Source organism: Notothenia rossii (assembly GCF_949606895.1).
Source record: "Notothenia rossii genome assembly, chromosome: 3".
Classification (NCBI taxonomy): Eukaryota; Metazoa; Chordata; class Actinopteri; order Perciformes; family Nototheniidae; genus Notothenia; species Notothenia rossii.
The window spans coordinates 88603430-88620497 of record NC_136901.1 but is presented as its reverse complement, the minus strand read 5'-3'; the positions used below and the strand labels follow the sequence as shown (position 1 = coordinate 88620497).

General features: G+C 43.1%; 1 protein-coding gene across 1 annotated transcript; it reads right to left on the bottom strand.

The window, feature by feature from the left end:
- Positions 1 to 13011: 13011 nt before the first annotated feature.
- spry1 (sprouty homolog 1, antagonist of FGF signaling) lies at positions 13012 to 17068 on the bottom strand. Its single transcript, XM_079670059.1, has 2 exons — positions 16415 to 17068; positions 13012 to 15035 (listed from the first exon to the last, which is right to left on the bottom strand). The coding sequence occupies exon 2, from the start codon at positions 14978 to 14980 to the stop codon at positions 13898 to 13900; it is 1083 nt and encodes a 360-aa protein (XP_079526185.1). The 5' UTR covers positions 14981 to 15035; positions 16415 to 17068; the 3' UTR covers positions 13012 to 13897.

The window sequence follows — 17068 nt, the reverse complement described above, 5'->3', positions numbered from 1 at the left end:
TCTGCAGGGAGCGCGACCTCTGCCTGAATAATAGCTGACCGTTGATTAGCCTGTCTCATCAACATTCAATGCTAGCTTTCTCTCCTCTTTCACTGTGCCTTCAGTCTGGAAAATGATGAGTGGCAAAATTATTATATTCAGCATAAGGTCAAATTTACACATAATGAGTGGGATGTCATCCACCCTCAAAAGTGAATGGGAGCATTTAAAAGTGAATGGGAACATTTCCTTTTAACAAGTTTAGTTGAGTCAGGTGGTGTGTCTCAAACAAAAGGGTATTGATGTTGTGTTTATTTACTCGTAAACAAGTTTATTTTATTGTATTTTCTTTATTCGTCTTTATTTTATGGAATAAATATTTCTTCAGTTACGTTGAACTCGGTATCCTTTTTTTTTTTTTTTTTAAAGATATGTATTTCCTTCCAGCTATTAAAGTGAAGACTTCTTCAAGACAGAGAACTATATGCTCTGGTAAAAAAAAGCTCCACATGGTCATAGATTTTTAGATTGACACATTATTTTCGAGAAATAATGTTGACACAAGAGCCAACTTTTTGAGAAAAAACTCAGAGTTTTGCGAAATAATAAAATAATTCTGAGAAAAAGTAATGATTTTCCCTTGAATCTCAGAACAAAAAATTGCCTTGAGTGTTACCTGCACTCACATGTGTTCTTGGAGGGAAATAAATATGCCCTCATCCAAATTGGCATAACATTCAACTACAGGCCCTCAAGTGCATGGTTTAAATTATAAAGCCGTTAATACATTATGGGCTGGTACATTATAAAAATACACAGACAGATGTTGGCACACTTGCCTTCCTCAGGAAGTCGTGCTGTTGGACAAAAACAAAACACAAACAATCACATATTTGAAAGCCAAACTCAACAATAAAGTTCAACCCTAGTGTGTTGTTCACTTTTAGGGGCTGTAAACTCTCACAGCGTTTATGGGGTGCACTTCCTGAGGATGCAAGATACCATTATCAGTTTTATAGACCTATTTGGGTCAATACTAAATCAACTTGTCTGGTCCAGAGTCGGAGGAGAGCAGCAACCTTTAGCATGGTGAGTTACAATGCTATCTAATCAGTGGGGATTTATTGCCGGTTTAATGGCATCCTGACAACTTTGTTATCTGCCACTTGGATCGTAGATAGCCGTCAAAAAGTCACAAAGTCCAAAGAATAACTGAGCGCTGCATGGCTGACATCATCGGCATGCATGTCTGCATACTGTACAGAGGGAAGCACTTGCAGGGAAAAGACAGGTGGTCATTTGTGTCTGTTTAGTGTTCGGACTATGTGACCTGCAGCTGAAGTTCATTCATGAAAAGCCTTGTGTGGAGTAAAATGCTCCCTGCCTGTCCTTCTGTCTCTGTCTGTCTCTCTTCTCTCTCCCTCTGTTCTCATCCTAACTCCAGAACATTTTGTCTGCTTTAGTTTTTTACTTTCTACCACCAGACTCAGGGACAGTTTCATTCCACAGAGCATAAGACTGTTAATCAAAAAGGATGGCTCAACACACCGTGAAATGGGAAACAATCAGCTCTAGCGAAGAGTGGGATAAAAAGGAATAATAAATGCTTTTGATGATATTGGACTGTCAACCTATTTGTTTGTTTTGTTTATGAAATGTTGAAGTGACAAACTGACTGTATTTTATTCTTTTTTTTGTAATTGTCTGAGATAAGAATGTCTCTTTTTGTTATTGTAATGTCCATGTTCTGTGTCTGTAGCCTGTACAATAAAAAAAAAAAAAAAAAAAAAGAAGCTTATCAGTTTTATTTATGTAACAGGAAGCAATCTTGAATTCCTAGAAAGTGTCCGAGTGCAAGAAATACATGGAAAAAAAAAAGACTGTTAAACACCTGAACTTTTGAAAGGACATCCATAACATTCATCCGTCTGCAACTTACAAATTATTGATCTAATATATCATATTCCAATTACTTGTATATATACTCTCCTTGCACTATTTCTATTTTATTTGTATTACTTGCACTATTTTAACTCTTGTGTCTGTTGTATTGTGTTGCACTGTTGGAGGAGCCTTTTCATAACTACACATAGCTATGTACCAATCCCAATAAAAGCCTTGAATCTTGAATCTAGTTTGCACTTTTGAAAGAATCCTTAAAAGGTTAGGGTATTTTTCTGAAGCTTGATTACCAGGACTTTAGTTGATGGTAAATCCGAATTCATTCTTTAATCAATGTTTTTTATAGTCTACTTGTTTAGTTTAATTGGTATTGGCATTTTTAGAGTCATGATTCGATTGACGTATTACCGAACGTCTAACGTGATTTCCTGCTGAACCAAATAAAAACGCTTTATTCTTTGATCAGTCATTTTTGTTCCTTCTTCAGAATCAACTTGCTTTCTATGATTGAAAGAAAACCAACCAAGTTAGAGATCTTACATACAAAGAGCTTTATTCCCCAATCATCATTTTTGATATGCAACCGATAGTACGGAGTGCAATCAAGAGTCATAGTGCCCTGGCACCAGATGCAACAAAAAGAAAATCCCTGACCTTAAAATGATCACATGAGAGCGCTGGGAAAAGACATGGAAAGGAACATACGGGAAGAGACGTAGAAGGGTTGTTTTTCTTTTTAACTGCAGGCCCGCCTTGAACGAGAGCTCTTTTAAAGTTGCACCTGCAGCACGTGGGGGAAGTCTGGAGGCTTGATGTGGGCGCAGTGTGTGCAGTAACCCCTCAGGAAAGAATTAGACGAGAGCCTTTGTTGTCTGCACTAGCTACACCTCATATATATTTTAAAGGCACAAATACAAGAGGGCAGCCTCACTTGGCCCCCATACCGTAAAAAAAATTACCCTGGCGGAACAATTCCGATATTCCTGTAAAATTCCAGCAAATTGAGCGTTTGATTGTGGCCAAACTTGAACGTGGTTGTGAGCGTGTGCCCGCCGCACCGTTGTAAAGATGAGGCACTTCCAGACAGCTGGTTTCACTTTTTGGTTCACTCTCTCTTCCTCCCCTTGCTTTCCTTTTGTCCGACCGAAGTGTTCCTCTTTTGATTCATCCTGAGTAATGGTGTGAGATTCGCAGGGCAGCTGAAGTTTCCTTTCAACTTCTCACACGGCCTCCACAGCTGGCCCTCTCCGGAGCAGGACCCTATAGGCCTCTGCGTGACAGCTATGTTTTCCATCTGCTTTGCGGCGCTGTTTTGGCCTGTTGGAGCAGGAACTGTGAACAGGAACCAACATCGTTGTAAATTCAGGTATTAACGACAGTTTAAGCAAATTGGTGGCAATCCAGGCTGCCTTTCACATCACGACTACATCCAACGGTCTGGTTTAACCATTCGCCACCCACCAAGAGACAAAAGTGGCAAATAAACCTACAACACCGGCTGAAAACCTTTTGAGACAATAAAAACTAGAAGTCCTCTAACAGCTTTAGACTCACTCAAACTTTGTCCCTGCAGACCGCCATACACTTTGTGAGGTTTCTACAACAAGAAGTAGCATGCACAATTTGGTTTATTTGTTAGCTGCATGCTTAAAAAAATTAATGTATGTTGTATTACCATTGAAAACAAACACATATATATATTATCTATAAAACGAATTTAAAAAAATGAAGAATATACATATATTTTGCAGTTTATTCTGCATATATCAAAACACATTTTGGTACTTTTGGAGATATACTATGTGGAACCTGGCAATAATTTGTATATGTTGCAACCTCTTTACCTCCCTGATAAAGGCAAAATGGCCAAACAAATAATCAGGGAATTCAAGTATGGCTCATTTCAAACATATTGCTGGGTCCCAAGTGTTAGCCACATCCTAAAGCAAAGTTGCAGGATGACAATATTGTAGATTAAAAGTTTAATACCAAAAGTTTAAATTGCTCTTTTTATGTTGCCAAACTTCCCTGAGGTCCTGCTTTTTCCAGAGGGCCAAATGAAAGATTGATATCTGCTGCTATCCTCGTCTAAGCCTTGGAAAGATTACACCGGCCCACACAGTAGTTTACAAAAACAATTTCAGGTTGCAAGGGAAATTACTTTGGAAATTTGTGTCCGCTGAGAGAGTTTGGAAACCACTGAAGCGTATATCTGTCCCACAGGATGGTGTGCAGGATTGCGTATCTGCATAGTATGACTCTGAACATATAATAGTGAACATCCAGCCTCGCTTCTCTTCCCTGAAACTGCTTTGTGTGGCAAATATCAGCCTTCAGACCTCAGCAACACATTCACACACAACACTCTGGCTGAGCAGTGATGTGGAAAATCATTTCTCCCGGTGACACACCAGCATTTCTATATACTCCCTCAGAGCCCGGACACTTCCTACGAGCTGCCAATCATGCCATAGTTGTCCATGTCAGAGCAATACCAGGAGCTGTGATTGACAGGTCTGTTTCTATGAAGGGGTGTGGTTTCTAAGAGTCAAGCTGGGTTGTATTATGGTGGGTCGCACTTAATAAGATCTACAGCAGGGAAAGTGCCTGCCCTTAAGGTCCAATTTCCCCTTTGGCATAATAGTTCATTGAAGGAGATGGAAATGGAATCGTACCTCTCGCAGAGTTGGAAATTGAAATGTTAAAGACCAAGCCGAGAGGGAAGAGAAATGATTGAAATCTATTGGGTTTGTGTTGGAGCTGGGAACCTTGGAAATGCCAACCAGACAAACAACACTCCTGGTAGTCAGGGTAAGAAAACGACTGAGTCACATTTAGTGCGTTTGTTGTCGTTTCACCACCCTTGTACTCTCACGTGTTTTCCCTTATCTGTTCTCACTAGTTTCTTTCACTTTTCAAAGCACCCCCTCCAAACTGTACAAGAACACCCCCAGTTTTTCAAAGACCTGGAAGAACAAACGCATTAAAAAGGGATGAAAAGGGGGAGATTCAATGATCCAACCCTGTAATTCCTTGACACATTTCTAGAACCCTGTGCTTGAGCGTAAGCCTAAAATCAACAACAGATAAGCCTTTTCTGTGTCCCTTCTCTTTGATCTAGAACCCCCCCTCTCTTACAGCATGGGGGGTGGGATAAAGGGAAGGAGGGGGGGGGGGGGGGCACTTCTAAGCTTCCTGTTCAGGACCCCCCTGCTTTAGATCTGGAGCAGGAGACCCTGGAGGGAGGACTGCAGAGTCCCTGCTATGCAGATATCCTCAAACTTTCTCACTGTAACAGGCTGATTGTAAACAGACCGTTTAAAGCAGACATTTAAAATGAGCTTTATACAAAACTGCAGTCATATGTTGTGACGTGCATTTATTTAAGTGAGCTGCCAGACAAGACTTCAATCTGTTTTGGTATTATCTTTCATCAGGAAGGTTTTATATGGACTAAAAGTCTTATAAATGCAGACGAAACATTGATGTACACTGATTTGCGATATGACTTATTGGGGCTTTAAAGATATCGTATTTGTTATATGTTTTAACACGAAATGTAATTTTAATGTTGTGTTTTCTATGACATCCTCACAATTGCATGCTTTGACACTTACATATATTATATAGAAATCTTGACTTATAGCTGTATTCAAGCCTAAAAATGGTATATCCTTCTTGAAATGTGCTCTTTGTGATACATGGCTCAAGTGTAACAGTCAGATGTGAAAGGTGGAAAAGAATAAGAAGTAGAAGAGGGAGCGACATGAGGTCAGGTCCTTTATGGAGGTAATCAGAGTTGACTTCCTGTCTATTCTCCTTCTATTCAAACAACCTGGCCTTCATTCCCAAAGTGAAACTGGACACCAGGGTTTTGTTGGGTTTACAGCTCCGGAGGACAAGGAAACAAACAAGACGGTGCAGAAAAGAAGTCTGCTTTTCCCCAGGAGTCGTTGCACTGCTGTAAAAACGAAATTTGAAAAAGTAGCTTACATAAAAAGTAAGGCAAGACTTTTTGCTGTTTCTTTGATGCAGATAGTGGTTTTATTGTTGAGTCTTGTGTTAAAACTTATTAAACTAGTTTTTGAGGTTGTACAATTGACAAGTTCAACCACAATGGTAAAAGAGCCAAAGATGTGGGTAGATGTCATGTCTCCAATTAGAGAAAATTCTAAATGTGTACCCAGGGGATGTTTCAAACTGTCTATGGACTTTAACTGCATGTGAGTGAAGTGTCAGCAATATGAACACATGTGTCCCCGGTGTGTCGGGGAACTCAGGCAGCGTCAAAAAAAAAAACTCTCTCTTTTCCTCCGTACCCAAATCCCTAAAAACGGGGCTACAATGAAGCTGATCCAGATTTGCGTCCGATATGACGTAATATCGGAAATGTAGGCTGGCTTTACACCCACGGGCATATCGGAAACAATGCCCGACTGTTTAGGACGTAATATGGTCGGTGTTTACATTAGCATCGCTAACACTCAGAGCTAACCTGTGCTGGAGAGCATGTGTGTGAAGAAGCAGGAAATAAAAAGGAACTCACCTTGTGGTATAACTGGCAAGAGAGAAAGCCTTTGAGCTCCAAACTGTTTCAGAAATAATCCTTTTCATCACCGCAGAATCTGCCGGTAGCATCTCCCGCATGAGCGCAGCCCCCTGAGTGAAATAGAGGGATATGAGGCATGGCTAGAATGGGTGATCTGTTTGGTATTTTGAGCAAAACACTTCATAGACATGTTTTTTATATATTTTTATATATCTGAGACCTATGCTATTACCTAAAGATAGCATGATGGGTCCACTTTAAATGGCTGTAGGCCTACGATGTTTTGCAAATGGGAGCAGACCTTGTCCAGGTTCAACTTAATGGTATGACCAACACAATGGGTTGACAGCTAGCCTACCAATGTTTGTCCATTATATTATTGCTTATTGTACAATTTAGCCACAAACAGCATTTAAAATATCAAAACTGAAGAAAATGAATTGAAGAAACTGGAATGATGTTATGAGTTCAACTTGCTACTAGTATGCTAGCTTGACAGGACAGAACAGAGAGACAATAAAACATTAGCTCAAATATTAGCTTATTAGTGATGTTTGCAGTGTCCAGTTTTCCCTGCCATATCATAGTTTGAAGATAGTTTGGAGACAGGAGTCATTGAACCATTAGCATGCTAAATCGCAGCTAACTGTTAGTTTGAAAGCAAGCTATCGTGGCAAAGCAGCAGTGTTTACACTTTTAAGGTCGAGCTCAAGACCTAACTTTTTTATTTAGCTCTTTATGAGTGTTGAAAAGTGCTCTATAAATACATATGGATTCAATTATCTACTGATAGTGACTTACAAGAGCATATAGCAATTTCCAGGTTAGCTTACTAGCTACAGTAATTTGGCAACTAACCTGCGAGCAGTCTGTACGTTTCCAAACTTAATTTGCAAAGAAGGGCAGAATACATTTGCTGCAAATCTCTGGTGTGTCTGGGCCTACCTATAAGGGAAAGGTCTTTCTGAAGATATTCCCGCAGAGGTGAGCAGCGAATAAAAAGCTAATGGCTAAGGGCTCTGGTTGAGTGACCAAATGTTCTTAAAGAAATGTTACAAACTTGTTTTAAATAATGATCCTTATGTTGGTCATAAAACATATTAATGACACTTACATTTCATTTTTTAAATATAATCTGAATCTTGACTATTTGTAGGAAACATGGGTATTCAACAGGATTAAAACTAGATTATTCTAAAACTCCACAAAGGCCATCTTTCTCAGCAAGCCCACCTGTAGGTCGACCACACAGCCGTCTCAAAGGTCCTCTGATGGTGCAAGAGACCAAAGCCCATCTATCTGTGTCTGGTGATGCTCCTAAAGGTGGGGGGGGGGGGGTCATCTGGAAAGGAAGGACGAGGAAGGTTGAGCAAACCAGCAATTGGCAGGTTAACCATCGTACTGGGGAATGGATGGAGTCTTTGGGGGGGGGGGGGGAAGGTCGTGGAGGGAGGGCTGCCACTTCCACCCGGTGACTGGCTGACTGATGGAGAAAAAAAGAAAGTCCCTCATGACCCCCACCCTGTTGCCCCCCAGCCGAGAAGAGCCGGACGGGACTAAAGCCCCCCATTGTTGTCCCCTCACACAGGATCACCAAGGCCCCGGCAGTGAGAGAGGGACGGGGGGTTGGAAAAAAGGATGGGGCTGGTATGGGAGGGGGTCAATATGGTGTGTGAGTGTGTGTGTGAGTGTGAGTGGGTGGGGGGGGTCAGCCCGCCAGCTCAAACACAATCGTGTGATAGGACTTGGCCCTATCTAATCAAGGGCAGGAGGTCACTTCCGAACAACTGGGCAATAAAAGATTATTTCTGGCCACATAACAGAGGAGCCGTTGGAGGGGGGAGGGGGGAGAACGAGAGAGAGAGGGAGGAAGGGAGGGAGAGAGACAGCAGAGGGGGGAAGGGCGGCTGTCTGTGAGGAGAGGAAGTGAATTGAAAAAAGCCAGCAGACGGGAACCATCTGTCTGGATGCATAGTCTAATCTGAAAAAAAAAGAGGGAATGAAGGGGGAGGGAAGGGTGGATAAAGAAAGACCGAACTTCCTCCTCCTCTTCTTCTTCTTCTTCTTCTTCTTCTTCTTCTTCTTCACAAACAAACACACCAGATCCATCTGTCTATCTATCTATCATTCTCGCTATCTCTCTAATGTGCATATGTGATGCTTTTTGTTGCCCTTGGTTGAGATATCAAAGGGGAAAACAGAACAAAAGTGTTTGTAGGGGGCTGGAATGCAGCAGCAAACACACAAAACTGTCCCCTGAGGCTGTTAAAAGAGGAACAAGGACGTGATCTTGTCAGAGTTAGGCTATGGGAGAAACAGTTAAAGCATGCTCTGTGTTAACAGAAAGCACGGCAGTATCTTTCAGAAGTGATATTTAATGCTCCTTGTGGACTTTCTGGAAATATTTTGTTCTCATTTTAGGTTAGTTTTATGTAAGGCCGGCTCATTATCTGATGTTTGAAATATCTCCCACCATAAACTATGAGTTTTTTTTTTACTATTTCTTTCGCATTTTTGGGGATCAAATCTGTCGACTCTTGACAACTGGCTGTTTCCAGCAACAGTCTCCAGTGAGAGCAACACTAAGACAAACACCCCGCTGATTTAATTAGCAAGCGGAATACAAAATCACTGGCTCGTCTATCGGGGCCTGTGAGAGCTGCCAAAAGGCTTTTGCGCTAACTTTGCAGGAAGGAAGTGACACTTTGAATACTGATGAGTCAATCAAGTGATGAAATAGGAGCCATTGATCAAGAGCAAATCTCATCTGTAGCCGAAATAACGCCCGTCCATTAATTACAAAAGGAGCCAACTGAATGATTGCCAAGGGTTGTGTGTTGTATTGATCCATGGGCCTCCTCCTCCTCCTCATCATCATCCCCTCCAACTGGCCTTTGTCCATAAAATGGCAGACAAAGACAAGAGACAGGAAGGAGGCTTGGCGAAGAATGCGGTATCAGATAGTAACGCTGCATAGACACATGGGAGGTTAGGAGTGGGGGGGGGGGGGGTGTGAAAGTTTTACACTACATTTCCTGTGGGTGTGTGTGTACCCAGGAGCAAATGCTTAAGAGACTCAAGCCCCAATGAAACACCTCCAACTTGAATGGCCCTCAACACCGGATAACACACTGGGTCGTCCCGACAGGCCCTTTATGGCTCCTGAGGAGGAAAGAGGTCACTAAATAACTGACAAAACAGTCGTCTGGCAAACAGGAAACAGCCACTAGCATGTACATAGTTAGTTCCACCTAAATAAACCGTCACTCTTACCTGATTAGGTTCGGAAATATGTTCACTGACTTCAATAAGAGTACAAAAAAACCGGTTTGAAATTTGTTTGTGCCGCTCAAAATGCTGAAGATTGCATTTAAAATATACTTTCAGAAATGTTTTTCCATTTATTTTACTGATCTACAGACTTCCCTTAAACAATATTCTTAATTCCACGTCAAAAATGTTGACGCGAGGTCTGTGGATTATCCAGGGCGAAGTTTCTGGAGATACACTATGAAAAAAAAGTTGTTTTTAAATGCAGTAAGCACCAAAAATAATTCCTTTTCACTTTCACTGATATTTAGGCAAATACCTCAGAGGAAACTAGAATAATCAGTCACGAGGATTTGCATACTAGACACTAGATAAGGAAGTCAATGTATTAGTATTAAACTAACCCTTACATTTGAAGAAAGAAGCGTTTGCCCAGCTTCTAATTGGATGAAGATAAGATCATTCGTATTTGAAAGGAACAGACAACCCGACAGGATATTTTTCTACTTTTATCTACTTTGTTCATGAACCACTTCTGTACCTCTGCAGAGAAACTTTGGCTACAATAATGTGCACTTTCTTCCAATGATGGCTGCTTAAATCTCCAAGGGCTGAAAATCTGCCTTTTTTGTTGTCAGTCCAACAAAAACATCTTCATAGGTAAAAATATCACATCTCTAAATTGGGATATTTCAATATTTTTCGTTGAATTGAAGGATTACATGTTCCTCTGTGGGTTGGGAAAATTCTCCGATTCAAACCCTTTTCATTGCACTCTGAAACGCACGGAGGTCGAGGCAAACACAAGGCTGCTTTTCTTATTTTCTAACGTTTACATATTGGATATAAAAGCTTTTTTTACTCCACCAAAGCAGTACACTGTATTTTTCTAGCATTTTCCCCGTAGTGAATATTTTGTGGCTGCTATTTTTTTACAATGTCATTTTAATCCTGCTGAGTGTGGATGTTGGAGCCGATTCCAAACACATCAACTCTCACATGTTGCTCCGGCACATGAGAACATCCAAAACCAAATATCCTAGGAGATAACTTCCATAAACTTTGGTCGTCACGTCCAAAAAAAAACGCTTTCCTCTCCAAAATCCACCACCCCCACATTTCCCCTGATTGCTAATTTCTATTTATATGCCATGAGGGGAAATAATGAAAACCAGATGAGAAGGCGGAGGAAAGCTGAAGCAGGCCTTTTGGTGATGAATGCTGTGGAGGAGGAAGGCTGTTTATAGAGTATCCTGCTCCATCAGTGGTGCCCTGGCTAAGAAAAGGTCTGCCCCGGTAGGATGTGTGGGCTGGAGGTTCCACCATGACTCACTTGGTAGTCATGCATGTTTGCACTTGTATGGCCCCAAAAAACCCAAAGCTGAGGCAAGAGACCCGCCAAGCCTGACGACTCTAAATAGCATTACGTGGGCGTGTGGAGCGGCTAAATTTACTCTGAAACAAGTGCAAAAGGAAGGAGGAGGGGGGACGTTGTGACCGTTTATATCATTGAATTACTTAATAGTGAGTCAGATTTAACTTTTTCTTTTACAGTGGAATCCCGTGATGAGTAACATGTGACGCAGTTTCAGTGGAGTTTACGTGGCAGGGTGACTTGAGAAGTTAAATAAACTATTCACAGGCCTTTAAATGTTATTTTAGACACCTCCACCGATTATATCAGAGATTTAAGAGACATGTTAAGGACTTAACAGAGCCCCGGTTCTGGAAATGGTGGGAGTAGGATCTGTTTCCTTATTTGGCTTAGGCTGGAAAATATCAAGTAAACACTGTCTTCCTGTTCACCACCTCCTGAATACAGTTTAGATCTCTCCCCCCCGCCCCCCCCCCCCCTCATCCGTACAGGGTAACTATAGTGAAACCTGAAAAAAGGCCTCCTATTGTTTGCTATCATCCAGGAGCCAGGAGCAAATGGGTCTCGAATTGCAGCTCTGAAAGGTAACAGGAAATTGACAAATCGCTAATCCACTCTTAACTATTCAGGGCAACAAAAGGTACATTCCACCAAAAAGGGGAAAGAAAAGCACATTAAGTACAGAAGGCCCATTTGGATGGATGGTTCATTTAACGCAAACTGCTGACAAACTGGAATAAGGCTGCATGCTAGTCAGTCTCAGTGAAAGCCTGGTCAGCTGAAAGACAAAAGCAACCAGATACTTCCTTTGTGCTTGTGTTTACCATTAGCTTCTTATCTGGGAAGTGTTTAAACCCAAACTGCTGCAGCCTTTACTCTGGGCTCCAAGCTTATGTTGTATCAAGAGGCTCATATTCCCGTTAAGCAACACTCTGGATCCAAAGATCCCAGGCCTGTTGCACACAGCACCTGAGGGCACCTCTGTCACATGTAGCTGATTATACACATGGTCGTGTTGTTGCCAACCCTGCAGCTTTCCAAATCTTAAACCATGGTATATTTCCCCCCCCCTCCCTTTTTGTCCCAGAGAAATTCCTGGTCACAGTTTGCGTTTCTCCAACTGTTGGCATTTCTGGCTGACCAACCAACTTTCAAAGTGATGATCTCATCCCCTTGGGGCTTGGAGGTGGGGGGGGGTCAGCGGACTTCCCAAGTGATAAATTCACTGACAAAAAGAGGCGGCCAAATGGGGGAGTGTGGGTCAGGGTGGGGGCTGGATTCGCCCCTGTCGTTGCCTTTAGTGCAGGAACCACGCCATAAAAGCCCAGCATTGATAGCCCCGGTTTATTATCTTTGAACAGGTGGCCCAGCTACTCGTAATGGTCGCTCTCATTTCTCACACGGCACACACTGTTGGGCTCCTCAATATGGAGACCATTTGGGAGTTTGGGAACATCCCGATCTAGCTGCATTAAAGCCCGGGGAGTAAACTACAGTGCATAGTTTTGTGGTGACTTGTTGGCTGTGGAGTGGAGTGGAGTGGGGGGGGGGGGGGGTTTAGAAGGAGAGTTACTTCCTGTGAGCATAACTCATGGAAACGTGGAGGCTCTGTTGATGCTAGCAGCTTCGGGGCTAATCGTGTCAATGACCTGTATTGTTTAGCTTTCAAGGTTACCGAGGAGAATCGCAGCAAAGAAGCCCTCCAAGAATGTAAACAGTCACATTTCAAGCTACAAGCTGTTTCTACTCACTGCTGACATTTTTTACCAAGGAATTCCAGACCCAGCATGAACATACACTCACACACGCACAGAAAACAGAGATTTGCTGTTTGCCATTGAACTCAAACTTGTTAAAATATAGACATGCATTCTCTTCAAATCAGCCAACAGATCATTCATTCCTTCAGCAGCTCAATCAAGACGCCAGACAGTACTGTTTTTCATTAATTAATATATTTTCTGCATTAAAGTTAACATAGTTTTCTTTTGTGCCACCCTTTAATTTTTCAGTAAGTATTTGATATTTTGTTATATTCAGACATGAGTAAATTTAAGACTGTCTCTTGCAATAAATATCATAAAATAATAGAGCTTCACATAATAAATATTTTTTACAACAAAAAAATGTTTTAACAGACATTTTTCTTTTAAAAAATAGCCAGAATTCCTCTTATGGATTTTGAGCATACAATTTACACAAAAATAAAATAAAAAAACAAAAACATGGGAGAATGCCACAGAATGTGAATGAAGAGTTCAGATGGGTGGAAAGAGAGAAACATATCCAAGTGGAGAAAAAAAAAAATACTATGAGATGGATGTGCTTTCGTTAATGCAACATGAGCATAGGAACCACGGGTTTAGTGTGGTAGCAACCAATAAATTCAAACATACCTGCTTGCTATGAAAACCAGGTAACAGCTACATAATTGCCCTATAGTAGATCGTCCTTCACAGATTTGGTGAGAGGCAGCTCCCACTGGGCACACAGGCCCAGAGGAAACTGCCTACCTAAAACGGAAGAAACACTTTTTTCATATATATAAAAGAAAAGTGTTAATGAGGAGCTGAGGACAGACATAGAAACAGTTAAGGCAAACACTGGTCTGTAAAAACATGGTCCTGATCCAGAGAAAATAAAAATAATTGAGTGGTTTTCGTTACTCCTTTGCTTAGCTCCTTAGTTCCGCAGGGAGGAGGGGAGGCTGGTCGGAGGTGCTTAGAATGTTTGATAAACATTAATTTGTGACTATCATCATCATTATCATCATAAGATCCACATAAAGAGTCTCCCACGCAATCACAAACACACAGGGGCGATCAAGAGGGTTTTTCCTGGGTCTGTGGGGCCCAGCTCTCCATTTTGCAATAGACAGTGTTGGAGTTCTTGCAGCGACAGCCGGGCCTGTTGACCTGGTCGTAGCAGCCCTGGCACGCCTTCAGACACCCCTTAACAGGTGGGTAGCATAGCAGACAGGGGAAGAGTACCGACATTAATCCCATGCAAAGGAAACGAGAGCAGCAGTGGGAGCGTGACAGCGAGCAGGGCTGGTCAGCACAAGAGTCCCCCTCATCGTCATTGGAGCAGTGGTAGAAGATGCCCTTAACCAGGCACATGCAGGTGCCGTGCTCCAGCGCGCTCTCTGCAGAGCAGAGGCACTGGCCATTGCACGCAAGACACGAAGGCAGGCTCCTGGGAGCCGTACAGTCACTGCATTTGCACTTCCCACAGCGCTCACAGATGAACTGGTGCCCGGCAGCAGCCACCACCCCGTTGCCAGAGCTAGAAATGTCTGATTTCCCTTTGCCCTGCGGCTTGAGTGGAGCCTCTAGTGGAGGCTGGTGGAAGTGAGGGCCCTGCTGGGGCTGTGAAAGGGCCTTGGGCTTAGGCTGAGTCCGAACAGGCCGCTCCGCTCTGTGGTGGTGCTGTAAGCCCATGCCGGGCCTGGTGGGGGGCGAGCGTGCCAAGAGTCCCTGTTCAGAGGAGGCGCTGCTGTTGCTCCCTGAACTGGCGGCACTTCCTGTGCTAGTGGAGCGGCTGAGCCCCGGCACCCGGGACCCTCCGTACTGCTGGCCCCCAACCACCATGCCGCCCCCGACATGATGGTGGTGACCTGATGGCCGGTGCTCATAATTGTTATTCACATTGACGAGAATGACCTCGTGAGTTCTCTCCTGCTTGTCCTGGGGCCTGGGGGCCATGCGGGGTGCAGGGGGCCTCCGTACCACTGAGGGCCCCTCTGTATACTCGTTGTTGGAGCGGATGGCCTTGATTTGGTCCAGGGAGAGAATGGCGGCATGCTGGAGCTCCCGCTCGTAATCCGACCTCTGCCGGCTCTCTAGGGAAGGCTGCTGGATCACCACTAATGAACCGCCGGGGCCATGTTGACTTTGGAGCTCCATCTGGGGGGATCACCACTTCCGACATTCACCGTGGACTTGGCATGCATCGGAAAACCTGCCAGAGGGGGAAGATAGGCCGGGGAGAGACAAAGGAGAGGGAGGGAGGGAGGAGACATCATCAGACAGAGCCAAAACATGGCATAACTGGCAAACACACTGTCATGGTGAAGGAGGTTAACATGGCCATTTCAAATTCAAAGCCAAGTGGAAACCAATCACTATCAAAATGATCTCTTTCAATATGACTAAAGCAGCAGAAATAGCTCCTTACAACACTGATTACAGTATGAGGTGAATAAACATGTGTACTTGAGTATTGGAAAGTCTTTTTAAAGTTCACTCAGACTGTTTTCCTCCTGTCAACATGACAATATGTCACTTTTGATCACCTTAAGTGAGGCAACCCGGGAAAATAGTTGACTATTAACAAGACTTGTGGTAGCTTCCTCCCCAATACGCACACATCTAAACTTCAGTAGGACCTACAAATACTTCCCCTGCTCATTTACATTTGTATGACTAGTTAACATTTAAATGCACCGCGGCGACGAAATGAGGACGCGATCCAAGGGAACTAAATGAGCTGCCTCACTTAGTATTCTATTACTACACCAAAAGGGATTTCAGGGAAACGGGGACAAAAGTAGAGCAGAGAAAAAAGCTAAGGTCAGACCAAGTTCCGACAAAATACAGACTTTGGTTGAAAAGCAACCGAGCGATTGGGAAAATGTCGAAACAACTTAAAGTACCGCTACGGACAGACACGACTTCTGAAGTTTATATGAAGCAGATCATTCGTCTAATAACTGTTTATGCGATAAGTACGATCATAAAGTGAGTTTGTATTTCGTAGATGTTTAAAAGCTACACCGACTTGCATGAGGCCAGTTTCCTCCGTGAAGCAAATCTTACACTGCATATAAAAGCGATCAATTGTATATTATGTTTTGCAAGTAAACTAACGTGTTGTTTTTAATAGTCTTCGCGTCAAAGAGGGGCACTTTAAATCGGATTGTTTGCACACAGTGCATTCGTAGGAGGAAACGTCGTGCGCATAAATAAAAGCAGGATCCTATAAAACACACAGAGCCAGAGATCAAGAGACATTAGAGGACGCATCCAAATAGACGGGGAAAAACTTATGAATGAAAACAACCGCCGTGGGGGGGAAGGGTGTTTGTTACAGCAGAGCCACGGAAGGACATGGAAATCCATCAACTTCATCAACTGATCGCGAATAATTTAAGTCGCAGCGGGTGTTTTTTTCAGTGCCAAACATAAAAAATGGCACGTTAAAGTCTTGGGATTTGTGCACCAGTGTTACAAAACACCTACAGCGGAGTTCGCGACGAGCGCTACTATCGGGTGATAAATAACGTAAAAGCACCATGATAAACGTACAAAAAAGCGTTAAATGCTAAGGAAGATACGTACCTATATGCAACCATCCATAACGTCGAATCCATCAAACTATAGCCAACCAAAACTCCATCCAAAAGGAAGGGGCAATGTCCAAGCGTATGCTATAAAGTCTGATGCATAACATTCATAGTCTGTTAATCCAAGTGTATCCCTTTGCGTTATTCCCTTTTCCTGGAGAAGTTCAGCGCGGGTTTACGCATGCATTCGTCCAAGGATAAAACAAAGTAAATCCACGGTGGAGCTCAGATGGAGGAAAGGAACTGCTGCGCACTTGGGAGGCCGATCTGTAGGCAACCTAGTGACAGAAGTCCTGCAGGAATTGTAGTGAAATACACAAAAATAGTCTTGCAGGAAACAAAACAAAACACGAGCTTATATCCAAGCTTTTCTCCTCTTCCAGTGTCAGCGGAGGGTTCGGTTATGGTCGTTGCTTATGGAGTCTGCGCTCGTCTTTGGGTCGCAGACAGCGATGCACGCGCTACTGCTCGCGGGCCTGTTCAGCACTGAATGAATGGGAACGCAGGGCTCAGTGTTTGCTCCACAAGCCAACTCCCATTGGCCATTCACTCCACTGAAAAAGGATACATCGCATCCGCTCCTGATTCATTGGGCAGATGTGGAAGGCCGGGCGATAGAGATGTGTGCTCTAGTTAAGGTGGACCGGGG